Genomic DNA, 23,731 nt, shown 5'->3' on the forward strand with positions numbered 1-23,731 from the left:
TTCTCACCAGAGGACAACTTTATGGAGACAGTTCTCCCCTTGCATCTTTCAGAGGGTTCCAGAGATACAAGTCAAGTGGCCAGGCTCGCGAGACAAGTGCTTTCATGAAAAGGTAAGAGATGGCTAGGGCTATGTGTGCAGGGGAAGGGACTGTATAGAATAGTACCAGAGTTTTAGTGGCACATCTGCCTTTTGTCCCGGTGTCAAGGATGCTAATACAAATGTATGCTTGTGTTAAAATTTAAAGAAATCAACTTTATTGTATAGTAATTCTAAAAAACAAAACTCTTTATAATAGTCTCTTTCAGGGGACTGGAGACTCAGCAGCAGTCAAGAGCACTGGCTGCTCTTCCAGAGGACCCAGGTTTGATTCCTGCCACAAACATGGTGACTCACATCTGTAGCTCCAGCTCCAGTGCCTTTTTCTGGCTGCTGAGTGTACCAGGCATGCACGTGGTACATACACATATGTGAAGGCAAAACATCCATACATATAAAATAATCTTTTTTTTTTTTAATTTAAATATTCACCTTAATTCCAGAGATATCTTGAGTGCCAACAATGGGGCAAGAATTGTGAGAGGATGGAGCAGTGTGTATGTAAGAAACAGGCCTGAACCAACTGTGGTGTAAAGGCAGAAAGCAGCCAGACTTGTGACGCCCCAGAGAGATGACTCTTGAGAGGTGGGGACCAAGAGCAGCCGCTCGGAGGGTATGTGTGTTTGAAGGAGAGCAGGAGCCATTCAGTCAACAAACATTTATTTTGCACCTTCTGTGTGCAGAGCTCTGTCCCAAGCTCTGGAGTGAGTGTGAACTCATACACCCCAGCCTTTGTGGCACACACACTCTTATGGGCAAGCTACAGGTGACTGGTACGTCACCAACTAAGAACTGTAGGTACCAGTGGGGAACACTCAAGGAAGCTGGAGGTTTAAAGTGGCTATGGGAGACACTGCTTTGGAATGGGTGACTAGGGAATGCCTCTACAAGGAGATGACATTGGAGCAGAGAGGATCATGGGAGTAGAGCCCTGACTAGTGCAGCCCTGGGGAAAAGCTTGGGAAGTCAAGAGTCTGAGGTTTGGGCAGGAGCTACAGCAGAGATAAAGGTTCTGGCCTGGAAGAATCTGGAAGTTGGCGGAAATGAAAGAAGACCCAGGAATCTAGTGGGTAGCTGGACTGAAAGGAGATGGACGGAAAGGCAGGCTGGGCTGAGATGGCATGTTACATGGCGCAGCAGCTGCTGCTTGTATGGCTGTCTGACACCAGTGTCTGGCACATGGAAGGAAGGAGACCAGGCTGGACGCTGGCATCCTGATCCCCCTCCTTCAGGGACTTACTCGAAGGCATTCAGAGGGAAGAGTGCGAGCCTCCTACCCCTGTCCTCATGGCTGTGGCTGGTTTGATAGGTTGACTCCCAGTGGTCATATTAGCTATGACCCAGGGGAGGCAGTAAACTGCCCACTTGGCAGCTCATGTCAATCTTACTTGAACCCAGGGGCCCTTGGCATGCTGGGGGGAACCTAGGGGCCCTTGGAAAGCGCATGGATCTGGAAGAGGGGAGGAAGGAAGAGCCCCATGGTGCCCAGAATGCACACAAACACGAACACCCACAGGAACAGGCGGTCAACGACCATCGCAACGAATTTCCAGTCTTCGATGACCTGCAAACAAACAGGGGCTGGTTACAGGCACCAAGCACACAGTACCTCCGCCCTCTGATCACACCCCACCTTCTGACTAAGACCCAACAGGCAACATGGCAGGTTCTGGGTCCCAGGCTGGCCTCCACTGGGCTTCTCTTGGTGTTCTCCAACCCCACACGACCTGACCAGGTTGGGGGAGGGAGTGGCAAAGCCACAGGAACTTGGGCTGTACAGCTGTTCCCCAGCCTCCTTGGGATCCCCTACGAATACCCAAACTCTGAAGCTGCTCAAGACCTTACCGAAAGGGTGCAGTGTTTGCACATAATTCCACATATCCTGGTTAGTTTTTGGTTAACCTGACACAAGCTAGAGTCTTCTGGCAAGAGGGAGCCTCAACTGAGGAAATGCCTCTATCATATCAGTTAGAAGGGCATTTTCTTGGTTAATGGCTGATGTGGGAGGGCCCAGCCCACTGTGGGTACTGCCACTCCCGGTCAGGTGGTCCTGGGTCATATAAAAAAGCAGACTGAGGCCGGGCGGTGGTGGTGCACGCCTTTAATCCCAGCACTCGGGAGGCAGAGGCAGGCGGATTGCTGAGTTCGAAGCCAGCCCGGTCTACAGAGTGAGTTCCGGGACAGCCAGGGCTACACAGAGAAACCCTGTCTCAAAAACAAACAAACAAACAAACAAACAAACAAACAAACACAGACTGAAACAGCCATGAGGAGCAAGCGAGGGAACTCTGTGGCTTCTGCTCCATGGCAGCCTCTGTTTCTCTGAGGCTTCCTGCCTCAAGGTGTGACCTTGGCTTCCCTCGATGAGCTACGACTCAGGATATACAAGTCAAATTTTCTATGCCAAGTTGCTTTTGGTCTTGAGGGTCATCATAGCAATAGAAAACTAAGACATCATGGAGTCCTCCCCTGATTTACAATGCCTGTAGGCCATGTGAATACCCACCACAATGTAAATGCTATGGAAGTAGTTAGTGGGCTATATTTGGGGGGGATTAATGACAGGGAGTGAAATACGCAGGTTAGTGCAGACACCTTTCCCACCCATTTACCCATGGCTAGTTGAATCCATGGATGCAGAAACAGAGACCTAAATATACCACACACAGTGATTTTAAAGCCTAATCTGGCTATGAGTAAAGGAGGTTGAGGCTTAGGGATCACAAGGTTCCTTCATCTCATTTTTGCTCTAAACCTTGTGCCTGAGATAGCTCTGCAGAGAGGGAGATGCAGGGCCCACCTGCTTGACAGGAGCTTGCAGACCACCTGGGCACCTCATGGATTAGTCAATGCCACTCTCTCACAGCAGTGCCTGCTCTTTTCTATAACCTAGCTCATCATCTGGCTCTCTGGCGTTCCCACCCTGTTGCTCTGCACACACTCTGCCTTCTCAGACCCACCAAGTGCTGTGTAACACTAGCAGAAACCTGGCTGGCTTCCAGGGGTACCATCATAGATGGTCCTGGCTCCTCGATGCTACGAGAGACCCTCAGAGTGGCCATGTGCCCAGCCTCCCAGCCTCCCAGCCTCCCAGCCTCCCAGCCTCCCAGCCTCCCAGCCTCCCAGCCTCCCTCCCTCACCCCCTAGCTGAGAAGGCTCTTCAAAGACTCCGGAGTTAGAAATGCAAACTGACGTCAGTGACCCAGTTTGCCAGGGCCCCATCAATGGAGTGTATCACACTCCAGGATAATCCTGTGTCAGACCAACCTCCACTCCCTCAAACACTCATTCTTCCTGCTCCTAAGATCCAGAAGGCGCAGCAGAGCTCTGCATCCATTGATCTTCGGGTTGGGGGATTCATTTTGGCAGCTTTAATTTCAAGACTATTTCTATCTTTTCATATTTTTGTGCTACTTACAGTGGTGACTAGTTAGTCACCATGGAGGGCAAAAGTGCTATAGACAAGAAACAGCTCCTGGGATGGCTTAGGAGTGGCCCGACCAGGAGAGGGAAAACCGACTTCTCTACACAGGAAAATGCCAATTAGCCAGTAAACTCCTCATATCCTCAGCATAGGGCAAGACCCTCAGAAGGGCCCCAGAATTTAAGGACTGCACCTATGTGCTAGCTGTGTGACCCCGAGACAAGTCAGAAGATGGCTCTGGGCCTCAGTTTCCCATTGTGAAATGTGAGGTCTAGAAAAAGCCACTTCCTGGGATTCCTGGAAGAGTTGTTTGCCCTCTTCTGCCAGAGCACCTGATACAAGGTTGGCGCTCCAGGAACACAGGTGGTTATAATCCCACTGAGTTCTGCCTCGATGCTTCCCTCTGGGGCTTGTTAGGAATGAAGGTGGCCTGTAAGTCCCAAGCTGAGGGTGGGGGCTAGCTCAGGCAGGGGTCAGGAAACCAGCTCATCTCAGCCTAGATGTGCGCAGAACCCACCCATCCTCCCTCTGGGACCCTCTGGGGCTTGTTAGGAATGAAGGTGGCCTGTAAGTCCCAAGCTGAGGGTGGGGGCTAGCTCAGGCAGGGGTCAGGAGACCAGCTCATCTCAGCCTAGATGTGCGCAGAACCCACCCATCCCCCCTCTGGGGAAGTTAAGAGGTGGCTCCCCGAAGCAGATCGGAAGTCCAAGGTCAGTCCTGGGGATGAGGCTTACTGATGGGGTTTTTGCTTAGTGTGTACAAAGCCTAGCTTTGATCCCCAGCACCTAATAATAGCTGGTGGTGGCGCATGCCTGAAATCCCAGCACTGGGGAGGGCACAGGGAGGAGGAGGAGAAGCTCAAGGTCATCCTCAACTACGTAGTGAGCTTGAGGCTATCCTGGGCTACATGAAACACTATCTCAAAAAAAAAAAAAAAAAAGAAAGAAAGAAAGAAGGAAAGAAGAGAAAAGAAAAGGGAAAGAACAAAAGAACAACAAATAACCCATTAGCATTTTTGTGTGTTTTGACTGATGTGGTGAAGGACAACAAAACAGGTGACATTTTGCAACCCAGAACTCATGATTCAGTATGAATGTTTGCTTTTTGACTTGTTTTGTTTCGTTGGTTTTTGTTTTGTTTTGTTTTGTTTTTTGTTTGTTTGAGACAGAGTTTCTCTGTGTAGCCTTGGTTGACCTGGACTGGCTTTGTAGACCAGGCTGGCCTCGAACTCAAGTATGAATGTTGATCCACCCAAGAAGGAATATGATGCACAAGACAGCTCAGGGTGATGATGGGGTTGACGATGAGGTCAGTCCTAAGAGTAAAGAGTTGATTGATAATAGTTTTTTTTAAGTTCAAGGTCACCTTCATCTACGTAGTGAGTTCAAGCCCAGCTAAGCTACACAGAAATGAGGGAAGGGGAGCTGGAGAGATGGCTCAGAGGGTAAGAGTACTGTCTGCTCTTCCAGAGGTCCTGAGTTCAATTCCCAGCAACCACATGATGGCTCACAACCATCTATAATGTGATATGATGCCCCCTTCTGGCCTGCAGATGTACATGCAGGCAGAGTACTGTATACATAATAAATAAATCAATCTTAAAAAAAAAAAAAGAAATGAGGGAAGGAGGGGATTAAGGGAATGGAAAGAAACAGCATAATCAAATACAAGAGAGCTGTGCTTCTGCCTTGGGCCTAGGAAGTCCCAGAGTGCTCCTTAAAACTCTGAGTTGGAGGCTTGCGAGGAGGCTTTTTGTCTAATAAGCGCCGGCTGAGGCTGATACTACAGGACAGCTGGTCCCAGTAGCTTCCTCCTCCCTCCTTAGCTCCCCACCCCCATCCCTCCATCCCCCCCACCCCCACCCCACATAGCTCCGGGTCCTGTAGCGTCAGCCTGGCGCCCCTCAGGCCCTGCATTCCTCCTCTTAGCAGGTTCTCCTCCTCCCTCCTCACAGTGACTCTGGAACTCTGCAGCCTGTGCTTTTCAGCTGCTGCTGACTAATGGCGTGCTTGCGAGCATTCTCCCCTGGGAACCCAGCTGGTGGAAAGGAATTGCAAAAAGGTAAGGAGGGAGAAATCCTCACGTAGCTGCAAGTGGAGTGACACGGTGTTGCAATGTAAAAACTGGAACATTCTCATGCATTTGACAAATGCTCTTTAGGGCAGAGAAAAGCATAGGCGGTCTAAGCAGGAAGGTTGCCATATGTCCATTTTTTTTTGTTTTTTTGTTTTTTTTTTTAAATATAAAATCTCTGTTACACTTCGTGCTGGTTAGGATTGCCCTGAACAGGCTGGATCATGGGCATGCCTATGTGAAATTGTCTTGATTGTTAATTGATGTGGGAGAGCCCAGTCCACAGTGGGTGGCACCATTCCCTGGGCAGGTGGCCTGAGATATATAAGAAAACTAGCTAAGGATGGGTCTGTGAGTGAGCCGGCAAGCAGCCTTCCTCCAAGATTTCTGTTATCTTTCTTGGCTGGGGCGAGGTAGAGGTAATCCTGTTGGAATGGCAAGCAGGCCTGGCTTCAAGTTCCTGCCTTGAGTTTCTGTCCCAATTTCCCTTAGTGATGGACTAAGACTTGCAAGTATAAGCCAAAGAAATCCTTTCCTCTCTGAAGTTGCTACTGGCCCTAGGTTTGTCATAGCGACGGAACAAAGTTAAAACATCTATGCTGCCATTCGGAGGAGTTATTTGAGATGCACAGGCTAGAGTTCACGGTGAAGAACTTAACCTCATGTTAGAGAAATCTGTAATTCTAGTCACCCCACATGACAATTTATTAGCCTGGTGGCAAGAATGCTTTAACTACTGTGGCCAGACTTCCAGAAGCTATAAATCCTCACAGGGCTTCCATGCAAGTCTGAGTGAGTAGGAGCAGGTAGCCGGGGCAACGCAGCCCAGGCTGTGCTCTCTAAGGGTAGCCGAGCCAGCTTCAAATCCACCGGAAACCTTTCACTCCGGGGCAACGCAGCCCCTTTCTGTTCTCCCTCAGGGTTTTCTCTAGCACACAGGGCGCTTGCTCTGGCAGCTGGGCATGGATGGGACGTATGGAAAGATCCCATCCTAGGGTTATTGTCAACTGGAGCGGGATGGGAGCCGGGGGTGGGGGGGTGAATATTCCAGCCTTCATCCAGGGGACGATTCTGAGACTAGTTGTCTGGGTCCTTGGGGGGGTCTCTATGGGGCTGCTGCACTCACAGCAGTTGGCCTGCTAACATCCTACAGCAGGGTTCCTTTCGCCCTTTGTCTTGCTTTCTCTACTTCCTGGGGTTACATCACAAGTAAGGCACCTGTACCCAAACCTCATCTCACACTCTGCTTTGGAGCAACCCAGGACCAACACGGGAAGACGGTTGTTTCTTCTTCCTCTTCCTCATCTGTGAAGCTATAATAAAGCATTTCCATTTGGACGCCTTACTCATGTGGTTCGGGGCAGGGTTGTAACTTACACTCTGATCTTGGTCATCGCTCTTCAGATGCTGGGCAATGAAGCTGACGCCCTCTAAAGCTCCCTGTAGGTCCTGCCGGAACCTCCCAGAGGACCTCAGCCGGGCATCCCTGGGGAGGCCTGTAGTGTGGGAGCTGACCGCAGACTTAGGGGCGGTAGGGACGGGGTTCACAAAGTACATGGAATGCCCATAGAGGTTGGATGGGCTGGTGGAGCCTAAGGCAGAAGTGCTTGCAGCGTCAGCTGTGGTCAGGTGCAGCTGGCTGGGATGAGAAAGCCTGGCGGGGCTGACTTCGAGACCTGGGCGCTTCATGAAGAGGAAGGTGGGCAGCTTGTGCAGGAAGCACTCCTTGACCCAGGATGCCATGGTGTGAGTGCTGGGTGAGCGGTGGTGCACGTTGAGGACGCACACAGTGGTGACAATGGAAAAGGTGACCAGCACCATGGTGAACAAGAGGTACTTGCCAATGAGCGGTATGTCCAGAGAGGTAGGAGGCACGATCTTGGAGATGAGCAGGAGGAAGAAAGTGAGCGCCAGCAGCACGGAGATGCAAAGTGTCATCTTCTCGCCGCAATCCGAGGGCAGGTAGAAGACCAGGATGGCCAGCGAGGTGATGAGCACACAGGGAATGATGAGGTTAATGGTGTAGAAGAGCGGCTTGCGCTTGATGATGAAGTCATAGGTCACGTCCACGTAGCTGGGGTCCTGTGGGTTCACTGTCCTTCGTCCTGGGAGGGCCACAATATCCCACTCACCACTGGGGGTGAAGTCATCCATGATGGCCGTGGGCGACTTAAGGACCATGTCAATCTCTGTGTGGTCGTAGGTCCAGGAACGAAACTTGAGGGTGCAGTTCTGCTGGTCGAAGGGGAAGTGCTTCACCTCGATCTTGCAGGAGCTCTTGTAGATAGCCGGGGGCATCCACTGGATGCTGCCGTTGGAACGCACGACGACGTTGGTGTAGACAGACACCTCATAGGTCCCATCGGCACTGGGGCGGGGCAGGACATGGAGAAGAAGAACGTCACACATCTGGGGTCATCTGCCTCCTCGGTGAAACGGGTCTGTTTTCCTCAGCAACTCCTGACCACAAGGCACTGAAGGCCTCTCATGGAGTTACCCCAGCTAAGCCTTACAAGAGTCCAAGGAAGCAACATTTTTTTATTGCGTTGCTTATTGTATAGCTTGGGGGAGCTGGCGGACACAATCAAACTCCTCAAACTACTAAGCAGTGTAGGAGAGAGAGGGATCCTTGTCTTGCTCGATCCTTGGCTGCTTATTCTTTCTCCTTCTCTCCTTCCCTCTTTGCCAGACTGATCTCAAACTCCCAATCCTCCTGCCTCAGCTGCTATCAAGCCAATGTACCCAAAATATTGACACATGACAAGTCAATGTTGCACCACCAGGTCACAAAAAAAGACAGAATGGTGAGGCGGGGATGGGAAGGGCACTGGCCCGAGGGCCCGAAGATTAGCCCAGTCCCTGCTGGGTTGAGCAAGACACGATGGCCCTTTCGCTCCCTGGGGCCTCCCTTCCCACCCTCCCCACTCCGAAGACTGCCCCCACCACTTCTATTTCCCCAGCTCCACAGCCTAGAAGTCTGACAGAAGCATAGAAGAGGAGGGCTGGGCTTGGATTCCGGTGTGGAAGGGCCCCGAAGGCTGCCCTGTTGACCTGGCCCTGCCTCTCACTCGGCTTTGGCCACCCTGTCACTCACTTGTTGTACAACACGATGTCAGGCAACCAGATACGCTTTGCCGGGATCCTCAGAATGTTCACCCCTTCATAGCAGGAGCTGTTCCAGGCCAGGCGGTAGTCAGTCCATTCCTAAGCACACAGGCAAGGCCGTGTCACCTGCAGGCCCACTGTCACCAGAAAGAGCGGCCCCAGAAGGACCATCACCTGGGATGGGGACCCTCCAAAAGGCACTTACCTGTTTCAGCCAGATGCTGGTGGTCATGATCTGTTCTCGTTCATTCTGGGGAGGGAAATTAGGGTATCAGTTCATCTAAAAAGAGGTGTCCCCCACAAATGGACTATACTCAAAAATGGTCTGAAGCCCAGGGCTGTATGACCAGCTGTCACCTAAATATATCAGAGGCTCCTTGCAGAGACTCCAACCGTGTCACACATGGCTGCCTCAGCAGCTTTCTGAAACCTTGAAAAAGGTTCCACAGCCCCTGTTACTCTTCGTCTCCTAACAAGCCAGGACCAAGTGGAAAATGCCAAATTCTGGGGCTTGAGAAGGTCCCCTTCTAACACGGCTCCTTTTGTTTTTTTGTTTTGTTTTTCTTTGTTTTTTTTTTTAATATAAAGATGTATTTATTTATCATATATACACAGTGTTTTGCCTATATGTACACCAGAAGAGGGCATCAGATCTCATTATAGATGGTTGTGAGCCACCATGTGGGAATTGAACTCAGGACCTTTGGAAGAGCAACCAGTGCTCTTAACCTCTGAGCCATCGCTCAAGCCTCAGGGTCTCCTTTCAAATGAACTTACTGGAGCATTTAGTGGGTGGAGTCTTGTTCCCTCCTTTTATCCCAGGCTCAATGCCTGGTTTCTCTTTAGTAACACCAACCTTTTTTTGTTTTGTTTTGTTTTTGTTTGTTTTTATTTTTTATTTATTTATTTTTTTTGAGACAGGGTCTCTCTGTGTAGCCTTGACTGTCCTACATTCGCTTTGTAGACCAGGCTGGCCTCGAACTCACAGCGATCCGCCTGCCTCTGCCTCCCGAGTGCTGGGATTAAAGGCGTGTGCCACCACACCCGGCTGTGAATTATTTTATAATTTAGTTACATTCAAATTATTAGGGCATGGGTAGAACAGAACCAGATTTTCTGTTTTTATTTTTGCCAGAATTGTAGCACAAATGGCCTGTAGCCTAGGGACTCAGAGGGGAACAGGGGTGATTCAGCTCAGTGTCATAGCAAGAGATGCCTGGCAGCTGGGTTCTTGGCTTTGGTGTGGAAGCATGTGGCTGGTGACATTGTGGTGGCAGATGGCTAACAGTTATTCACATCCACAACTGGAAGCTAACGTCAATAAGCCCACCCTCCGTGACCTTCCTCTACCAGCCAGGTCTTACTAGTTAAACAATCTATAACTTCTCAAGAGTGTTGCCAGCTGGAGACCAAGTCTTTGTCCTCATGAGCTTGTCTGTGGAGGCCCATTTCACACTCAGACCATATTAGGTTACTCAAAGATATTTCACACCCAGTGCATTAGAGACAAAGCTCATGACCCCCCATTCAAAACAACAACAATGACAAAAAACAAAAAACAAAAAACAAAAAACCTGGAAGCTCTGACACACCATTTCCTGGCCCATCAAACCCTCTCAAGTGCATTTCCTGCATCTCAAAATCACCTACGTCTCTCCATTTGCTGCCAGTGTTTTCTGTTGTTGGACATCTGCAGTAGCGTCCCAGCTGACATTCTGGTAGGGTTTGAATCTCCATCCCTCAGACCACAATTCTCTGCGAACCGTCTACTGTTTCCCAAGCTCGCTCAGTAAATGCCAAAGCTACCACCCTCACCCCCACCCCTGCAAGTCGCCGCCCAGGACCTAGCTGTGCCTGCATCTGCATTTGCAAACCCCACTGTGGCCATGCTGGAAGTTTCTCCACCACTGCCTTTGCATTCCCTCTTCTTTCCCCGGAAACCCAACCTGCAGTTTTGACTTAACTCTTTTCACCTCTCAGAAATGCTACCTTATCAGAGAAATCTCCAGCTTTCCTACATCAAGTAGCAGGCTGCCTCCCCTCACCACACACACCCTGGATTGTCTTCATAACACGTCCATCACTGGGCGCTGTCTATCATTTTGTGTATTGTCCCTACCTCCCAGTAAGATCTGAGGACCCTGAGGAGGTTAAAAACAAACAGACAAAAACAAACTTAGAGCAACAGGGATGTATTGGATAACTGATGGATATTGTTGGATGAATAAATAAATCCTATTACCATAATCCAGCTAGTACCGTCACCTGGACCACTGCACAATCTAGTTGGCCTGATCCATTCTGTATCTCTTTCTCACACACACTGACACACACACACACAGATACACAGACACACACACACACAGACACACACGGGCACACACGCACGCACACACAGACACACACACACAGACACGCACACACGCACGCACACACACACACACACAGAGGCACACAGGGACACACATGCACACACACGCGTGCACACACACACAGACACACACGCATACACACACACACACACGCACACGCACACACCTCTACCTATTTACTTTATTCTGCAGCATTTTCCTTCGAGCTCGTCTTTCTTTAGGTCACTTTTCCTCTGCAGGGTTAGACTGGTAACGCCCAGCCTCATTTTCCTGTCCTGGGCTCCTCTTTTCTGTACCCCAGGGATACCTCTGCTGTATCCCTAAGCAGTTCAACTAGGTAACTACATCAGTGGGACAAAAAGTGGCACGTGTGACATTTTGGGCATATATGGATGTTTGCTCTACAGAACCATCTAGCTTCTTTCCTGTGGCTTCCTCTTTGCTGTGACATAGCGTGTGGCCTCATCTGCATGGCTCAAGATGGTCAGTAGGGTTCCAGCCATCACAACCACACTCCAGGCTGTCGTGAGGGAAGGGTAGGAAGAAAGATGAATGGTAGCTATCTCATTTTGTTAAGGTTTTTTTTTTTCAATGAGTCTTACATTTTTGAGTTTTACCTTGGGTTCTTTTTATAAAAAAACTCATCGCTCTCTGAAGAAAATTTTCATTATTATTTTCTTGAATATATTAATGACAGCCATTTTCATTTTAAGAAATGTTTGCTTGGTTTGGTTTGGTTTTTTGAGGCAGGGTCTCTCTGTGTAGCCTTTACTGTCCTGGACTCACTTTGTAGACCAGGCTGGCCTCGAACTCACAGCAATCCGCCTGCTTCTGCCTCCCAAGTGCTGGGATTAAAGGCGTGCACCACCACCGCCCAGCTCATTTTAAGAAATGTTTTTTGTTTTTTGTTTTGTTTTGTTTTTTGCCAGGTGATGGTGGTGTACGCCTTTAATCGCAGCACTTGGGAGGCAGATGCAGGCCGATCTCTATGAGTTTAAGGCCAGCCTTGTCTACAGCCAAGGCTACACAGAGAAACCCTGTCTTGAGAAACAAGGAAACAAACAAAACAAACAAACAAAAAAAAAAAGAAAAAAGAATGAAAGAAAACATTTTTGTTTTGTTTTTTACATTGTGGCAAAATACACTTAGCATAAAACTTAAATGTTTTAAAATTTTTATCCCATTCATTTACTTGTGTGTATGCTCATGCATGTACAAGCCATGACATGAGTGTAGAGGTCAGAGGACAGCTTGCAGGGTTCTAAGGACCTGAACTGAGACCCTTGTGCTTATGTGGCACCAGCTCCCCAGCCTCCCTGCCTCCTGCCACCTACTAAGTCCCACTTGATGGTACCTACTTCCACAGGCTCTATGGCAGGCAGCATAGAGGGGCATCTTTTTTTTAAAAAATATTTTATTAATTTATTCATATTACATCTAAATTGTTAGCCCATCCCTTGTATCTTCCCATTCCTCCCTCCCTCCTGCTTTCCCCCTACTCCCCTCCCCTATGACTGTGACTGAGGGGGACCTCCTCCCCCTGTATATGCTCATAGGGTATCAAGTCTCTTCTTGGTAGCCTGCTATCCTTCCTCTGAGTGCCACCAGGCTTCCCCATCAAGGGGACGTGGTCAAAAATGGGGCACCAGAGTTTGCATGAAAGTTAGACCCACTGTCCACTCAACTGTGAAGAAGTCCTGTCTACTGGTTAGATCTGGGTAGAGGTTCAAAGTTTACTGCCTATATTGTCCTTGGCTGGTGCCATAGTTTGAGCAGGACCCCTGGATCCGCGCATCATAATGTATAGAGGGGCATCTTAACCTAATCTGGGGCTCAGCTGGTCTGGAGAGAGCACTGGGTTTTGTGAGGGCTGATTTCATATTGTTGTCACTCATTTTCAGTGTTGGGGTTACCTTTCTAGGAGCCCCACCAGGGTCCCATGTCCTTGGTCAGAGCCAGATTGCCACTGTCCACCCTTTCAGCCCTGTGATGGCCTCTGCAGCAGCCCAGCCCAGCTTCCCAGCTCCGCAGATGCCACTCTCTGTTAGCCTCTTGGCCAGATACTGTTGGCCAGTCATCAAGTGGGGAGAAAAGTGCCACAGGCTGTCAGGGTCACTTCCTGGAGCCTGGCCACTCAAGTCCTGGCTGAGGCTCCAATTACCCTAACACAGAGCTCTCTCTCCCTCCAGCATTCTGTCCAGCCCTTCTGTGCTCCAGAAAAGCTAATCTTCTGCTATCTCTGCCATCAATAAAAGCTGAAAAACCTTGATTTATATTTTAAGATATTTTTAAGCAACACTTGATAGTGCATATTTATAATCCCTTCATTTGGGGAGCTGCAGCAGGAGGCTCTTGTGTTAAAGGCTAGGCAGGATACCCTGTCTCTAAAACAAGACACTGTTTCATGTGGATGCATGGTTTCCACAGTGATCGGCACGGGCGTCACTACCTGACCGGTCTTCACAAATGCAGTTTTTGTCTTGTTTCTGTGTGTGCATGTGTGGGTGCACACATGTAGGGGTGCATATGCAGGCTTCAAACCTGAAGTCAAGTCTCCTCTTCAATTGCTCTCTCCTTGCTGAGGCAGGGCCCCTTGCTGAACCTGCAGCTCATTGATTGCAGCTAGTCGCCTGGCCAGCTTGCCCCAGGGACCCTCTGTCTCTGCCTCCACCCTTGCTCTGCAGATGGACACAATGCCTGCCGAGATATTTTTTTTTTTGGTTTTGTTTGGTTGTTTTTTGTTTTTTTTTTTAGACAGGGTCTCTCTCTGTTAGCCTTAGCTGTCCTGGACTCACTTTGTAGACCAGGCTGGCCTCGAACTCACAGCAATCCGCCTGCCTCTGCCTCCCAAGTGCTGGGATTAAAGGTGTGCGCCACCATACCAGGCTCCTGTCAAGATCTTAAGCGGGCTCTTGGGATTCATAGTCTGGTCCTCACATGGTATGGAAAAGAGCTGTGTCCACTGAGCTGTCTCCTCGGCCTCTTACCTCATTTTAAGATGCGGAAGTTTTCAGCTGGTCAGTGGTGTTGTCCACCTTTAATCCCAACACTCAGGAGGCAGAGGCAGGCTGGTCTCAAGGTTCAAGACCAGCCTGGTCTACAGAGTGAATTCCAGGACAGCAAGGGCTACACAGAGAGACCCTGCCTTGAAAAAGCAAACATAAAAACGAACAAAAAGTTATGGGACTTTTCTATCTTTCAGAAGTTTCTCTTGTGCATTTGTCCTGCTCCTTTACTTTTCTCTACTCAACTAGTAGCTGCTAAATAGGACAGGACATTGGTATAGGGCCTTGGCTGTCTCTCCTCAAAGAGAAGAGTGGGAAAGCCTGCTTCCTGTTCCTGCTTGTCTATTCCCTAGATATTCCATCTTTAAACTAACTATGCCCCTAACACTCCCGCCTGAAAACCAAATGCCTCCCCGCAAACCAGAAAGAAACCCTCCCCACTAAAGCCAAGTATTTCCCTTAGACACAGCCTTTGGGACTATGACAGCCCATGGGGGTGTTTGCAGAAGTCAAGCTGAAGGCTGTATTCACTCCTGCTTCTGGAAGCTTCTATCACTCCACAGGGCCCACAACTCAGATCTGGCAGGGGCAGCCTGAGTCTGGCAGTGTGGCCAGAGCTGCCTGCCTGTCCACCCTTGCCAGAGTGGGCAGCTGGCTTGCCTGACTAAGCACAAGGCCTCTGCAGGTCACAGATGCTCAGATGGTAGTCTTGGCTTGGCCTGGCCAGAAGCCCTCACTGCTTTCAGCTTCCTATGGCAGGGAAAGGGCAGAGGCGGAGGCAGGGCTGTGTGCCCCTCCCTACTCTGGGGCCAGGCTTCCTCCTAGGGGATAATTTGGACAAAGCCTTTTTAAGCACTAAAGATGGGAGAAAAAGAGCTATAGAGCTCATGGGAGTGGAGCGAGAAGAAGACACTGCCCAGAGAAGGCCTACCTCTCTCAGCTAGCTCCTGTGGTTCCTTCAGACATGCCTCCCTGGCTCTGAGACAGCTGTGGGGAGCAGGGACGAAATTCTAATCAATTTCATCTTCCTCAGCCCCTGCCCCCCCCATATTGCCTCACATTTATTTTTCAACACCTGGAACGCTGTCACTCTTCTTCTCTCTCCTGCCATAACTCCTATGCTTGTCCAGATCTCCTTCCACGGGCCTCACCCCTCACCCGAGCCTCTGGGCCCATCATTTCTCCTGGCCTGTCTCCTATTCCCACCCCCCCTTACCCACACCCCACCCCCCCACCCCCGCTAAGTTAGCGACATGGGAGGCTATCTCTGAGTAGTGAGTGTTGAAGACTCAGCTGAGCAGAGGCCACAATGGGTCCATAAGATGCCTGCCTAACGGTCCTCCTTGACCTCTTTGGCAACTAGAAGCCATGAGCCTTCTCCAGTCTCCTGGCCAGGCAGAGTGAGTCCATGCCTCTGGCCAATGATTGGTTAGGCTTGGAAGTGAGTTACCAGCGCTGGCCAATGAGATGTGTTTATCAAGAGGGCAGGACTCAGAGAGAGTTTTGCTGTTGTTGTTGGTCCAAAAGGACTCCAACAGATTTCCTACAGCCATTGGCATCACTGGCAGTGCCCTAGAGTCGTGACATCACTGAATTATCGCATTAGCCAACTCTGCGAGCATTGACCCGCTCTTGGTTATGCGATACGACAGAAGCCTTTTTTATTGTAGCCACTCTCAGGTCAATGTTCTATTACTCAATGCCAAGATGTTTGGGGTTTTGGTTTGTTTGGTTGGTTTTGGTTTTTCGAGACAGGGATTCTCTGTGTAACCTTGGCTGTCCTGGACTCACTTTGTAGGCCAGGCTGGCCTCGAACACACTGTAATCCGCCTGCCTCGGCCTCTGCCTCCGAGCACTGGGATTAATAGCATGCGCCACCATGCCTGGCTAGGATGTTTGAATTGATATTGAGAGCATAAGTTTTCAGGTGGCTCCAACTATGAATCAGAGGTGCACGGAGAGGGCAGGACATCCCAGGCAGAATGAGTAGCGTGTGTGTGTGTGTGTGTGTGTGTGTGTGTGTGTGTGTGTGTGTGTGGTGTGTGTGTGTGTGTGTGTGTGTGTGTATACATACACACACACACACATATATACATATATAATTTTTTAAATGAAAGAATTCTAACCTGGCATCGTGATCTGTACCCTCAGAGTTTAGGTAAACTGTTTAACTTATAGATATGGGGGGAAAGGTCTGATAGTCTGAAAACTAGTGTAGAATGTTGGTTTACAAAAGGCTGTGCTGGGAGGAGGAAAGAGCGGTGCGCACGGAGTGGAGCTGGATAGCAAGGCACACAGTTGGTACTGATGGTTGATAATAACTAACTGGATATTTCAAAATAACAGTAGAGAGAATTTTGAATATGCCCAACACAAAGAAATGATCAACGCCTGACATTCCAGGTATGCCAATGACCCTGGCAGGATTTTTACATGACTGCAATGTCACACTGCATCCCACAAAATAAAATTGCTACATGCCTGTCCAACATACGCATTCCTATATGTTTTCGGAAATGGTAGGAGAAAAGATTAGTGGTCAGGGGTGTTAGCCATCTGGCAAAGTCAGAAATAACATGCCAGACTTCTAACTCCCAGCCCTGCACCCCGACGGGCCATCCACTCCTCTCCCTTGCCTCATCTCCTGAGCCTCAAGCCACAGTCGCCAAGGCACCTTACCACGCTGATGAGCTGGGACAGTGACAGCTCCAGACGGATGGAGATGAGCTGAGAGGAGCCAGTGGCTGGGCGGATCAGGTTGTTGTAGCGAGTTTTGTTCAGGAGGTCATCCATCAGCTTTTCCTCAGCATTGGCCAGGCGGCAGTCCCCTGGGAAATCGCACAGTCAGACCGGGCCTTGTCTGGAGGAACCCCACTGCGGCTGTGGCAGTGAAGAGGAGGGCTGTAAGAAGCAGAGTGCAGGAGCCCTGGGGCAAGGATGGGGGGGGGGGGGTGTGGGGGGTGGGGGGGGTGGGGGGTGGGGGGTGGGGGGGGTGGTTGTGGGATGGGGCGGGGGCTGGGGGTGGAAGCATGGGGTGGTGCAGGTGCCACCAGGCCTGACTGTAGCATTCTTTTCTCTGGGCCAGACCTCTTCTTCCTGTTCTTTGTGGCAGCAAATGATGTTCCATGCTCCAGACATCTAGTCCCAAAGTCCGGCATCTGTTTTTCCTTGCTCACCCCGACCCTGCCCCCACCCTAGTCCACCCCACCTCCAGGGCCTTGGTAGCCCCATCTGCTCTACTTCCAGACTCCCCTAGCTTGTATTTCCATGGCCACTCTGTGGCTAAGTCTCTTTTTCCCCCTCCTGCCCTGGACTGTCCCAGCAGTGTCCTTGTTGCTTCCACACCCACCTGCCCCAGCTGGTAGTCTTCCTACGGAACACTGGGCAGGGGCTCTTCCTCACCCATAGCCTCTCTGAGCTGATGGCAGTTAAGCCAGGAATGCTTTGGCCAGCCTTTCAAGCGGTTTGCCCTTAGCAATGGCTTATCTTCTCCTCACTTTATCTTTTTCTCTCATTTTCCCACTTCAGCGGACCTGGTCTCTGGCCATACCTCCTGCTTGCCTCTTTGCCACCTCACTTTCGGGTCTTTGAGCCTACAGCTAGGTTTGCTCCCAGCCCACCAGCTGACAAATGTCTGAGTGGAGTTTGTGCCAGCTATGCTGAGTGCCAAGGGCAACAGCAAGATGTAGGAGCAGTTAGTTCCTGGCTCCTGAGGGAGACTCGTGGGCAACTCTACCAGGGACACTTCCTGAACATGGGCAGAACTGGGTGTGTGGTAGTGTTTCCCCAGAGAAGGAAGCCAAACTGCACTGAAGAAGATGGCCCTGTCAGTAAAGTACCTGCCGTGAAGGCAGGAAAACCTGAGTTCAGATACCCAAAACCCCCCACAAAAAAGATGGGGTAGAGACAGGCAGATCCCAATCTCAAAAACTAAAGGTCAAGAGTGCTCAAGGGAAGACACTGATATGCATCTGCCACACTAAACCACACTGTACACACACTACACACACACACACACCCCACACTAAACCACAATGCACACACTGCACACACACCACACACACATACACTACATACACACAAAACCACAATGCACACATACCACAAACACACTATATACATACTAAACCACACTGTACACACATCACACACACATATACTACATACACACTAAACCACACTGCATACACACCACACACACATATACTACACACACACCATACACATATACACTACATACACACAAAACCACAACACATACATACCACACACACCATACACATACTATTCCACACTGTATACACACCACACACACACACTAAACCACACTGCACACACCATACACACACACGTACACTACACACACACGTACACTACACACACACTAAACCATACTGCACACACCACACACAGACACGTACACTACACACACACTAAACCACACTGCGCACACACACCACACACACATATACTACAGACACACACACATGTGTACACACACACACACACACACACACACACACGAGAAAATAAGAAAGGAAACAGGATTGAGCTAGGGGAAGCTTTCTTCTGTCCAGACTTTGACCTACAGAGCACAAGGTCTCTTTAAGACATCACATGGAGCAGTCCAGCTGGCAGCTGGTTTCTGGTAAGACAGAGTTCTTGGCTCTAAGCCACATTCAGGACCAAATCCAGCACAGCCTCTTGCAGGGAGCCCCAGATAGCCATCTTCCCTCTGAGCACTCACAGGCCAAGATCTGTCTGTCTTGTGCACCCAAGATTTCTTGCCAAGTGGTATTTTGGGCTTTGTTTCATCGGCCTCTCGTGTTTGGGGGTGATGGTGAAGTTTAGGGAGTGGATGGGGTTCTATGGGGTCATTAAGGAGACTGTGTAGGGCGGGGTGGAGGGGCGGGCGGGACATGGAAAGAAGGAGACTCAAAGGAAGGTCAAGGGCACATGACAAGGATGCCCAGGAACAGGAAGAGAGATGAGAATGGTCAGAAGAAACATTGTCCGGCCAGGAGGATTGGTAGAAGGCTAAAGATGGTGGTGGTGGTGGTGGTCATGATGAGGATGAGGAGGAGGAGGATGGTGGGGGGAGGAGGGGGAAGAGGAAGATAAAGAGGTAAGTGTGGAGATGCTCACAAGGTAAGATGCCTGTCTTACCAAGCTCAGGAGTCTGGTCATATCTTTCCTGAAGAACCTTCAGGTCTTATCAAACTCCCCCCCCCTTTAGATGGAGTAGGGGTACTTAGAACACTAGTCACCCCAATCTAGTGAATGTGAGGCAGACTTCTGGGTGGGTGCTGGGCTGGCCACATGCTCACGGTGAGCAGCCGCTGCCCTGCCTACGCCATGCACTTTCCAACTCGCTGCCTATCTGGAACAGATGCAATATTTAGTGCCTTGAGAAAGATGCTCCTGGCACACCTGCTGCCTGCTGCCCCTCCCCCCCGCCTGGCTTGGGAGTCAGGGTGGAAAGGTTGTCCAATGGATGCCTGGACTAGAGTCTGAGCTTGACCCTCACATCTTCAATTCCCTCTCCACAGACTACCATCTTAAACACCCTTAGGGCCAGTCTGTAGCCACGAGATAGATGTAGGTGCCTCTCACAATATTTTTGGTTTATCTGGGCTGACCTCTCACTTCACAGAAAGGAGTCTGACTTGTGTGGATCTACCTGGCAGTCTGTGGCAGCGCCGGGGGGGGGGGGGGGGGGGGAGGGTAGGCTCTGAAGCTCCCAGCCTCCAGTCCTGCGATTCCAGGGTGGGGGGTCGGGGGTGAGGGGGGTGGTTCATCTCTGTTGCCTCAGGAGGCTAATCCAACTGGACTGCAGGTCCCAGGCTGTTCAGCAGATGCTAGGGGCTTGTGCTTGAGCTCTGAGCCCACCTGAGGTACTTAGTGTTGCCACCTTCCGTTTGTCCTTTTAAATATTTAGCTGAGTCAAGAGACTCTCTCCATCTCATGGACTAGCTGTGTAGACTCCAGAGTTTGCCTAGACCAGTGTTTTTCAACCTTTGGGTCACAACTCCTTTAGGGGTCACAAATCAGATACTCTGAATATTAGATATTTACACCACAATTCATCATAACAGTAGCAAAATTACAGTTATGAAGTAGCAATGTGATAATTTTACGGTTGGGGTCCCCACAACATGAGGAGCTGTATTAAAGGGTCACAGCATTAGGAAGGTTGAAAACCACGGCCCTTTGCTGGGTGTGGTGGCGCACGCCTTTAATCCCAGCGCTTAGGAGGCAGAGGCAGGTGGATCGCTGTGAGTTTGAGGCTAGCCTGGTCTACAAAGCGAGTCCAGGACAGCCAAGGCTACACAGAGAAACCCTGTCTTGGAAAGAAAGAAAGAAAGAAAGAAAGAAAGAAAGAAAGAAAGAAAGAAAGAAAGAAAGAGAAAACCACTGCCCTAGACCATCTAGGTCCTAGCAAGTCAGACAAAGCCAGGTGCGGGGGCTTCGTTAAGACAGAGGCCCTCCCTGCCCCTTGTACTTGCTTAGCACCCCTGTTAGCTTGCCCCGAGGAAGGGTGCCCTCCTGAGGCTCTCACTGGGTCTGCTTGAACTTACTCCTGTGTCTGTACTTTTAATATGTCTGTGGATGGGGCTAAGGTATGGAATGTCCAGCTGGGCTGTTACAGCTGGAATGCACCCCTTCTTTTTACCTCCAAAGTAGAGGGGTACCCCACATCACACATATGTAGACTTTGCCGTCTACTCCTACTGCTTACCAGAGCCTGTCAGATCCGAAAGACAAGGAAGAGTTCCAGTGGTTGACCACTAGCTCCCTCCCCAGGAGCCAGGAGGCAGGGCTTTCACTGGCTCAAAACTTTTGTAGAGTTAAGCAGAGAAGCCACCACTAGAGGGCATCATGATAAAATGATGCAGACCCAAAGTGGCCCCATTGGTGGCCTCTGCACAGGGTCTTGGCTTTGGAGATTTTCCCTGGCAAGGGGCTCCCTTGAAGAAAGGGGGGGAAAGGTCAAGAGTCTGATGGGAGAGCAGAGTGGAACTGTGAACATCTGTGTGCGTGTCCTGTCTGAGAATGCCTATCCAGTCTAGAAATGGAAAACTATCCTAACTGTCTGGGGATGGGGTGGTTAACGTGGTGATCTCATGGTCAAGAGTGCATCAAGAAATGCCGGGCTTGTCAGGTAAGGGTGTGTGCTTAAAGGAGGGAGGCCATGTGAGATGCAGCTGCGTGGCCATTAAAGGGTAGCTGTGAGAATCTTCAAACTGCAAACACTGTCTGACAGTGAACTCACCAAAGGCTATCAGTGCTTCTCCAATCACAGGTAGGAACCACCAGGGCTTTATAAAAACAGACACCCAGAGGTTCAGATCCCTTAAGCCTAGGGCGGGGTTCAGGAAGGTGCAGACAGCCTGGTGGAACCACACTTCAGAAACACTGCCAGTGTTTGCCAAATGACAGGCAAGGCAGATTGTTGCCATGGAACAGAAATGGAAATCCAGAAGGCATAATGGACCAGGGGCACCTCGCAGCGGCCGGAAGCTAAAATGCACACTGTAACAAGCTTATCTTTGATTCTAGCACCTTCTGGATGTGGGCTCTGTGGGAGAAAGATGCAGCCTTGGTCCTCTGTGTCCGCTGGAGCTCAGAAGACCAGCTGGGGTGGACAGTGTGTGTGTGTGTGTGTGTGTGTGTGTGTGTGTGTTAGAAGCTACAAAGAGCCTTGGCATGTAGGCGGGGCAACTGAGTCTAGAGGAAACAACCCTCGCTGTGTCTGAACTGAGCTGGGGTGGGGGTGGGGGATGGAGTGAGGGGGGTCGAGATGGTGGTGTGGTGGTGGTGTGTGTGAGCTGAGTGAGTCTCTCCTCCAGTGTCAGTGGCAAGTTTGTGAGTTGCAGACCCCAGTTCATCAACGTGCCCTCAGCTAAGCCGGGTTAGGGGATCATACATGGCAGTGCCTACCACATATGTGGTTCCTGGAAAACCCGCCCCAAAGTGCAAAGATACCTTCCACGTGTGGGATGGTGGTGTTGGGGTGACCTCTCTCTACAAACAGCAGGTTTGCTCCCACATATTTACATCATGGCAAGTTCATCACTTCGCCAGAGACAAAAAGAGCCTCTGAGGGCCCTTTGGGGGACCTCTTAACACTGGGACTTCTCGGCTTGAAGACACCACTGATGGTGACCTGGCAGCACTGAAGAAGATGACGGGGACCCCAAACCTCACCGGGCCACCCACCCAGGTCGGCCTGCAGCCCTACAGGGCTCGCCCCGCCCATGGCCCAGACAGTCCGGGCTACTCCTCCCACACTGCGACCCTTGTCCCTCCCACCTTCTCTGAAAAGAACTCACCGTGATGAAGCAGAGTGAACAGAGAGACGAGGAGCAGGGGCGTGCCCCTCATGGCCGGCCGGGTGGCTGCCCGTCACCCTACACTGGAGCAGTGAGTGAGCGCCTGTCCCGGTTGGCAGTTCCTATTTGAGCCGGCGGCACTAGGACCCGATGGAGCCCGTGCGCCCCACCTGGGAAGCAGCTGTGGGTCCCGCCCACGCAGAGAACACAACTGGGGTTAGAAGGAAACCTCAGGCAGGGTGTGACCGTGGGGACCTGTAGCTAAGGATTAGGTCCAGAGACTTTCCCATGCTAAGGAGCTGCGTAGTAGTACGTTGCATTTATGAGGGTGGGCTTGCTCTTGCCTCATTTGTCTTGGGGACTGGGGAAGGGGTGGGGTTACAGGATAAGGGAGGGTCAGAGTGGGCGGGCTGCGTCCCCTTCGCCCGCCTTAGTCTGGGTTTACCAGAGGCAACTTGAGTGGCTGAAAGGAGCAAACTGCAATCTCCCCTGCTCCTAGGTGGCCTACGCTAAGTTTCAGACTCTAGAGTTAGGGGACAACGCAAAACAGGGGTCATTGCCAGAGGGGAACCCCTCTCCCTCCACACACCCCTAAGTACGCAAAGGAGCCATGAGCTTGCTACCGCCAAGTTCTCCCAGTCCTGCGCCTCCTTTCTCTAGAACCCAAGAGGCAGCTAGCAGCTTCAGAGGCAAAGTGAGCAGGGCGGGGGTGGGGGTGGGGTTGGCGGGAGGAGACGGGGGCGGGAGGGGGGCTGGAGGAGCAGCGATCTAAAGACGATAGAGATCCGGTCGCTTTCACTAGTGTCTTCTTGCTATAATCTGACATATTGGCCCAGGGTTTTTAAAACAAAAGTTAACTTGGATGGTGTGGAGATGGTTAGGTCTGAGCGCGTCCTCTGCAAACTGTGGCACTAACAGGTCAAATTCGATTCTTAAAGTGAATCCACAGGCACAGCAGGACTGAAGAGAAGCTCATCACCTCCCTGAACCCAAACCAGGAAAGAGCTACAGAGGGCTGAACCCTGTGACCTGCGGGACTTTGGAAGCTAAGGGCAGTAGTGGGTCCTTTCACATAAAGGGGAGCTAACAGACTCTTGGCTAGAGCGAGAGCGCACCCCAGTCCTTGAGAGGATGTGGGGAGCTAGGTGGAAAGCTTGCTGGCTCATAGTTGCGTGTCTGCAGCCCTGGCTGTCTATGGTATGCAGAGGATGAGGGTGGGGTGGGGTAGAGGAGGAGGGAGAGAGTATACTGGGGCGATTCTGGAAAAAGTAAAAGGAACAGAGGGAAGGGAAGGGAGACAAACGAGAATAATTGGGAGGG

The 23,731-nt window shown here is 50.7% G+C and overlaps 1 protein-coding gene across 2 annotated transcripts; it reads right to left on the minus strand.

Moving 5' to 3' along the window:
• Nucleotides 1-742: 742 nt before the first annotated feature.
• CHRNB4 (cholinergic receptor nicotinic beta 4 subunit) lies at nucleotides 743-22,714 on the minus strand. 2 transcript variants are annotated; one of them, XM_084782959.1, is made up of 6 exons: nucleotides 22,412-22,714; nucleotides 16,758-16,906; nucleotides 8,907-8,951; nucleotides 8,691-8,800; nucleotides 6,974-7,964; nucleotides 743-1,663 (listed from the first exon to the last, which is right to left on the minus strand). In XM_084782959.1, the coding sequence occupies exons 1-6, from the start codon at nucleotides 22,461-22,463 to the stop codon at nucleotides 1,523-1,525; spliced, it is 1,488 nt and encodes a 495-aa protein (XP_084639085.1). In that variant the 5' UTR covers nucleotides 22,464-22,714; the 3' UTR covers nucleotides 743-1,522. The 2 variants fall into 2 exon arrangements, with proteins under 2 accessions (XP_084639085.1, XP_084639086.1); XM_084782960.1 differs by having other exon boundaries at nucleotides 16,758-16,958.
• Nucleotides 22,715-23,731: the final 1,017 nt, after the last annotated feature.

The sequence above is a fragment of the Acomys minous genome (assembly GCF_964271855.1).
Source record: "Acomys minous genome assembly, chromosome: 5".
In the NCBI taxonomy this organism is placed as follows: domain Eukaryota; kingdom Metazoa; phylum Chordata; class Mammalia; order Rodentia; family Muridae; genus Acomys; species Acomys minous.